The sequence below is a fragment of the Halichondria panicea genome, chromosome 4, assembly GCF_963675165.1.
Source record: "Halichondria panicea chromosome 4, odHalPani1.1, whole genome shotgun sequence".
In the NCBI taxonomy this organism is placed as follows: domain Eukaryota; kingdom Metazoa; phylum Porifera; class Demospongiae; order Suberitida; family Halichondriidae; genus Halichondria; species Halichondria panicea.
Window position 1 is genome coordinate 4,014,059 of NC_087380.1, and position 7,708 is coordinate 4,021,766.

Consider the following 7,708-nt stretch of genomic DNA (forward strand, 5'->3'; position numbering starts at 1 on the left):
AGTTCTATGCTATCACACCTATATCTACTACCTGTGTATGGCTATTCATATTTTACAGCTTGTACGTAAACCACTGGACAGTACTTTGCTTAGCTCCACCTCTGTACTCATGCGGTTGCAAACACTCAGCTCCACCCTCAGTTTTACCAAACTGCATGAGGGTACATGGAGCTGATTATTTGGTGGGGTTGCAACCCCAGCCCTAGATCCACCCCTGCTATCAATTGGCTATATAAGCGCCACACTGCATGGAATAATATTTTTTGCATGTGCGCTGTTGAAAAAAAATCTTAAAAATGTGTGTGGTTAACGTTGTAATTAGAAAAAAGACGATAATGCACATAATACTCATAATTATATACTACTATACCTATAATAGGCTTCCTTACATACAATGGTCACCGCTGTATGTAGAACGATCACAGTTCATTCCAAGACAACACTAATTTTTTAAACTGGTTACTGTACAACCCCAATACACGTCAAGCCACGCCATTTACAACCAACCTAAAATGCATACAGCTACGTATCAATACCATGGTTGCACGTGTTATGGGGTCAACATCAAATAGCGGTGTATCCTGACAAAAATATACCACTCTAGCACCTTGGGTATTGTATTCTCTATTAAACGCACGTGTACTTGTTTAGTTACGGTACGTTTAATCGAGTGTTTGCAACATCCTTTGAGTGTTTTTATTTATAGACATTACTCAAATAGTGGTGCATGCTCTACATTCATGTGCTGATTGCATGGAGCTAGCCCAAAACAATTTGCCCTTTACCATGCCAATTGATAAGCTTATCTATCTATATATAGCCTTCCACGCTGAAGGTAGTGTGCCAAAAAGCACATCAGTAAGAGAGACGCCAGTTGTGCTGATAGAAAGCATGCACACGAATGGAACAGAAAGAAAAACGAATCTTTGAGTAATCATAATAATACGGAGGCCAATTTGAATACTAAGTTCACCTAATCGATCCTCAAAAGCTACCTGTTTTGCGCATATTCGATAAGGCCAGAATAGATATTTGAGCTATCAAATGCACTGCACTGCACATTATTTTAATCGAGAAACTAAAGACCTACATTTTGCAACGAGAAAAAGTAGTTACAAACCAGTGGTTATGTGCAACACTTGACTATAACGAACTCACCTGTGAGATGATAGACAGAGTTGAATCCAATCCCAAACCTTCCAACTTTGAAGGGGTCCTCCGCTTTGATACTCTGCTGTAAGCTCTGTATTCCTTCCCAGTCTTCTTCTGTAAAGCAGGCATTATTGGCAGCTACAAGAGCAGGGCCTTGGAACATGGCCAAGTCAGGATGAGGGAGGTTGGAAGTGCTATGCTGTCTCTCGTCAACATAGAACCACACTGTTGTAGCTCCAGCATCATCGGCATTCTGGATCATTTCCTACACAAGCATGTTATGATCATTTCAAGGGTATTCCTTATATATAAGTATAATTATACAAAGGGTTACTTTACATGGTGCTTCCACAAAACTTATAAGTTATAGGACTGGTACAGCACACTTTCATTCCCAAATATAATCACCAAGCTTTACACGTACTCAATTACGTACTACGAGACTGTACTGAACATACATTTTCCTTGTTTTGTTTCGCTCAAAAGGATTACTGGAGGAGCTTAATGGAAAAGTGGCATGAATACCATAATTTAGACATCTGGTGGATACCAATGAACCACGTCTCAATGTCTTACAGTTGCCCATCAAAGTAGCAAGCTATATACTGCTAGGCTATGCTGAAGCGTTAGCTGCTTCTGCTAAATATCCCATATATAGCTTTCCAACCACGTGGGCACTTTTATGCGCATGTGCGAGGGCGTTTGCTATGAAATTGGCCAATATTCTCATACAGATAATTACGATAATAATCGACACTGCATGTATTAGTGTATACATGTATAGTAGTATCACAATTTGAGCAAGGAGGGGTGGATACGCATTGAGGTCAAAGTTTATAATGCTGCTATCTGTCAGTATACTACCTTCTATTCTGACATTGTGCCATGAAAATAGTTTTTTGAATGTCAGCAACCGTTCTATGTGTCGAAAAGGCGTCAACTAAGTCTATCAAAATGCCCCCCACAGAAAAATATTCAGAATGAAGCACAGCAAGTGCAACCATTAGTGTACAGGCTGACCCACATGCAAAAAGGCATTCGAGCTACTATGCACACATGTTATTATGCCTCGGTGCATGCGCAAGCGAGGTATATACAGTAGTGTGTTTGTATATGTGGCTGTGTGTGTGTGTAGACTGTTATATACAGCTGCTCAAGGATCAATGAATCAAGTAAGATAGTCATGTTTTCTTGGATTTTAATTCGTGGATTTGCAAAATATGCTTCGTTCTCGAGTTATGCCTAGTTTTGCTTACTTGGAATGCCATTCCAGCCTTTTCAGAGAGTGCGTAGCAAAACTTGTCCATGGAGTGTTGCTACTCTACTTAGTACTTAGCTCTGCACTAGAACGCTAGCTAGCTGCAAGAGTGAGAAGAGAGCTGCTGGTGCAGCCATAGCCTCGAGACCAGCCATTCGTTATCTGAAAGAACGAACGCCTGGTCAAGTTCCTATGTAGAACCCGTCTAATTGGTCCAGGGATTTTTTGGACCCGATAATTGCCCGCAACAACCATACTTTCCCGTGAATATCATTATGATGCTTACAGTAACGTGCAGCCATTCGTTTTAGACTTGGACTTTTGGTCAATCGTTTTTAACAACAATCATAGTTAATCATTACCCACTCCTTGGGTTTCTCTGCATGCAAAATTATAACTTCTGTTGCCACTGTGCACTAAATAAAAGTAAAAACTTTTACTTTAATGGTGAATTAGTTTTAACTTCTTTTGTGCAATAATAACTTTCACCCTTGTGATTTAGTTAACTTTTACGAGTCATCAGCACCCGCAGTGCTTTCATTGCCAGCAGTTTTTACCTTGAAAATTTGTCCGTCAGGGTACCTCTCTAGGATGCCTTTTATGGTAACAGACAGGGGAGGCCTTCTCAGTCCAAACTGCTCGGACTTAGCCTCTGACTTAGCCATCTTGATGTGTGCTTTATAGAGGAAATGTACATAATACTGGAATTTGCAGAATCAAGTGTTGAGCACTGTGGTTCCTTATATGGGAAATGCTCCATAGTAAGCAGACCACAGTGTGTACACAAAATCCATATAAGCCGGGAACGCGTAACGCTCTACGCTTTTACTGGTGTGTTGCAAAGATTCTGCAAACTCCAGTATTATTCAATTTTATACGCCCTTGTGATATTATTAATTCACAGAGCCTCCAAGTATACGGTTTTTCCCGTATTTATACGGATTTCTGTCTTCTAATACGGTTATACGGAATTAAGTGTAAAAATACGGATATATACATGTAGATCTAGAAGACTATAAATGACCTTTTGTCACTTTCAGAATAAGTTAACTGGCCTTATAGTTGACAGTGAAGGCATCCCTACAGCTGTAGTAGCTCTATGCTCTACACTTGTAGTGAGTCTGATACGAAAGACAGCTATAAATTTCTCTTGTAAAGACAAATCTCGCTTGCCATGCCCCTTTATTGAAAGGGCGGGGAAATTACAAAGCCACTAAACATCATTTCATCTCTACATCGTTAAATCATCATTAAATACGGGAAAATGAGCTGATTAATACTGAAAAGAAAAGTTTCTACTTGGAGGCTCTGAATTCACCATAGTGAACGGTAGTGAAAATATAGATGCATGCATGCAGTATGATTACACATAAGTTTGGTGCATGGTTATGCATAGTAAAACTTATTGTATCATGCACTTATGTTTTAAACCTATCGAAACTGCTGAGTCGTATCTACTTTCCTTCATTCTATCGTGTTTATCTCTTTTGTATATATAACATCTCCTGTTAGTTAATGAGTCGTAATAGTTTAAGACTATATGATTGCTATACTGCTACATTAAGGAGTTAAAGAAACAAAGAAAGTGCAACAACTCAAAGTTTGTGGTTTCTGTCTCATTGCTTCTAATACGACTATGGTACTCACTTTCTAGTATCACTGAGCATTGTTAGCTTTATTTACTATTATCTGACTAGATCTAGTCAGTGCAGTCAGCCTGCAAGCATGCATTTATAAACTGTTAGAGAGGGGCAATCTATATTTATGCCTCGGTTTGACATGCGCAATTGATATTCAAGAAAACGTTACTAGAAGCCTATAATTATAGAAGCTCTCACTTGCACTAGTGTGTTTGTGTGTGTGTCATGCTGCTCACTGATTACTGATCAGTTTTCCATGTAAAATTCTCCGGCATACTTGCCAAACATTTCGGGGGCTCAAGTAACTCAAACAGACTTCAAGGTGTATTCAAGGACATTTCTATGTCGGGAGTACATACAACTGCACGACCACAATACACCCCAGGTGACTTGCAGTGTATGAAAACAACCATAATGGAACGCTTGATAATTAATAATTATAGTGTTATGTTACCTCCATAGCATGAAGGTAACGCAATTGCCTATATATGTCATTTATAAGACAAGTGCACATTTTCAATATTCTGTCAACAATACTACATGACACACTCACCTGAACGCGATGTATTGGCAGCTTTATCCTGCAGGCCCTACAGTATTATAATATATAAAGACATTAGTGCAGTTTACCGTATCACTAAAATCTTTTGCAAGCATCAAAAATACGAACTTAGTGAGCGTTGGTCACTTTGCAAATAAAAATAGCAAAACCTAAACTGGTACAGTGGAACCTCCATAAAACGGACACCATTGGGGAACAGCCTTTTGGCCGTTATAGAGAGGTGGTCTTCCTTGGGAGGTCGATTGCCAGCTATGTATTTTCTATGAGCCATTTCTTGCTGCAAATGAATCTTGGGGCTTTGCTAACTGCTTCTTTAGCTCATACAATCTTTGAAAAGGCTGTAGAGACAAGCTACAGCCAGGTTTTCACGATTGTGCAAAATAATGCTATCTCAGCAATAATTTTCTGCTAATTCTGGGTGTGGCTGTCCGTTCTGGGAGGTTATTTTCCATTGCTAAAGCTAGTTGGGGACTAGAAAGCTGCTCGTTATACGGAGTAGAGAGGTGGTCGCTCCTGAGAGGTTGCTTTACATTGAAGTCATTGTAGTTTCAATCCGGACCTGAGCTCTTGGCCGTTATATAGCGTGTGGTTGCTCTTTGGAGGTGGTCGTTAATGGAGGTTCCACTACAGTAATGACACACGATCTTTGCCAGAACGCAGGGGGTCAAATATTCTGCTGATTTGGCTCATTAGCAAAGGTTTTTCACTTCTTAGCTTATTTATACATGTTGACACTTGAAACTATGCATGCAGTGTTTACATAAGCACCATGTGAGTTCACAAACAGGTGCCAGGCACTGATAACTTGAATTAGATATGTGCTTGTCATAAATGTGGTTGGTCACTGAGAGGCCCATTATTCTTATTGAGACCTGTTCAAATATTCAGAGGTATTCACGGAGGTCTATGATATCTACACTGTAGACTACAGGCCTCACACGTGACCAGAAGACTCTAGCCAATAAAAAGAAACTCTATGGCAACAGTCGGATGCATGGTGCCTACTGCAAAAAGAGGAGACACTAGGCCGGGTTTTGTAGCCGTCAAAGGGCCAGTTGAGCAACACATTGTATCCTACAGATGCTCCTGCAGTAGCTTCCTGAGCGCATACATACACGCAGGGTTTTTTCTTCCTCACTGTACAGCAACTTAGTCACAGTATCTTTTGGTATGTGCGAACTGGATAACAGTTGCTTGCTATGCTTTCGACCTCCTGTGCTAGCTCTTCTCTTCAAGTTTGCATACCACGCGGTTACTTAGCTTATTTTCTATCAGTTATTGGCCTCGTCCAACAAGAGACTGGCATTGTGTGTTGATCGTTTTGTATTTGTTAAGTACCTTATGTTTAGTTTTTGTGACGTAATGCCAGTCTAAGCCTGGATTAATTGAGTTTTGTGATTGACCTCGTGAGGGCTGAACTGAGAAGTGAATGTTGTGTGTGTTGGACCGTGAATAGCTAGTCCTATGTAGATTGTTTTATCCGCACGGTGACACAATGGTCTCTGCGCTATTCAGAAACCTTCACTTGGCCTATAACTGTTGTCTACCATTAATCCTGCAGTCTGGTTGGCTATAGGTATTTATATAGTGTTATTTCCAACATGTACTTCACCTAGCCTCGAGGAGGCGACCTAGCGTTATTTTAGAGACAAATCGGCCTGGGAACGAGGCTAGTACATCACCTAGAAAATTATGCAGCATCTATATAGATTAGATAAGAACTGTCAAATCTAATATTCATGACATATACATGGTGTTCCATGTAATGTAAATGACAATGTAAGTGGACCGTGTAATGTAATTGACAATGTAAGTGGACCGTGTTTGTTGTGTGTGTCATACACATGATCTTATTATACCTAATTGTTAACGCATATAGACCATTCATGACATAGTGGCGGATTGTGACGTACAGCACTTTTTGGTACTTCCCGGCCAACAATGTTAGTAATTTTTCACATTGCAAATGTGTTTAAAGATCAAGTTTCTTTTTTGTGCAGAAGTAAGTGGAACTTCAAGAAGCAATGAATTGGTGGAATTCAAGAAAAGAAGACAGAACAGGAATGAGCCTTAAATACTAGCCAATTTATTGATGATGCTGTATAATTATATCCTAATTTTACCTTTGGTACACACACTCAGGTATATTGTAACTATTGGTGGTGTTTATAACCAGCTTACTGTACTGAGCTTTGTAGCACTGCTGCATGCATGCACTAGATTCACTACGGTATGTCACAGCCATGCAGGCCACCTCTCTCATGAGTGGCCCATGCATACACTTTATTCCCCATGCAGTACGGTGGATAATGGTACACAACTTGCACATGATTTGAATACGTACATACGAGATACTCAGAGCTTGTGGTTCTGAAGATACTCTCGCAGGGAGTTTAGAAGTGAGCGCCATGAGGGATGTTTGTGCTTCTTTTGGTGTTGTGTAGTCTTTGCTGAGAACCTTCCTCACTCGAGAGCTACACGCAAAACCTACAAACATTAGCCGTGACATGTATATGATTATTTGAACACACATGCAACATGTACACTTGTAATTATTTCACTCACTGCTTCGCAATGGTTCTTGGCTGTTCTGGTGTACAAAGAGAGCAGCTGACTCCCAGAAACTATCAACAGACCTTGTAGGCCAACTATGGACATGTGTTGACAGAATAAACTTTACAAGAGCTACATCTTCCTTAGATTTCCATTTCAGTAATGGTGATGACTTTATGCCAGTAGATCTAGTCGACATAGAGAGCCTAGGTGAGTCTCTGGATTGTTGAGCAATGATTTGACTCTGGGGTAGCTTCTCATGCTGCTTGAGTCTATATCTAGTTTCAGTACTGGTAGGAGTTGACAACTGTGGAGATAGCTTTCTCTTGTCACTGCCACGTTCAGCCATTAGCTAGCTTTAGCTGCTAGCTAGATAGATATATCTAATGTTTACAGTGCAAATTCCCTAGTGACTAGGGAATTTTGCATTTCACTACTAATGTCCGGGGTGGAGGCCAGGATTCGAGTAGATCTATATGAATATATTCATGTGGATCTAGATCTACTCCTGACAGAATCTAGAGTCTACAATGTAGATCTACA

General features: G+C 40.2%; 1 protein-coding gene across 1 annotated transcript in view; it reads right to left on the reverse strand.

The window, feature by feature from the left end:
* LOC135335456 (sacsin-like) overlaps positions 1 to 7,560 on the reverse strand; it is a 25,578-nt gene extending 18,018 nt beyond the window's left edge. Inside the window, exons 1-5 of the mRNA XM_064530955.1 lie at positions 7,178 to 7,560; positions 6,957 to 7,099; positions 4,604 to 4,640; positions 2,968 to 3,086; positions 1,159 to 1,417 (exon numbers count right to left, since the gene is read on the reverse strand). Of these exons, the coding sequence (XP_064387025.1) occupies positions 1,159 to 1,417; positions 2,968 to 3,086; positions 4,604 to 4,640; positions 6,957 to 7,099; positions 7,178 to 7,514 (895 nt within the window). The 5' untranslated portion in view covers positions 7,515 to 7,560. The remainder of the gene's footprint in view (positions 1 to 1,158; positions 1,418 to 2,967; positions 3,087 to 4,603; positions 4,641 to 6,956; positions 7,100 to 7,177) is intronic.
* Positions 7,561 to 7,708: the final 148 nt, after the last annotated feature.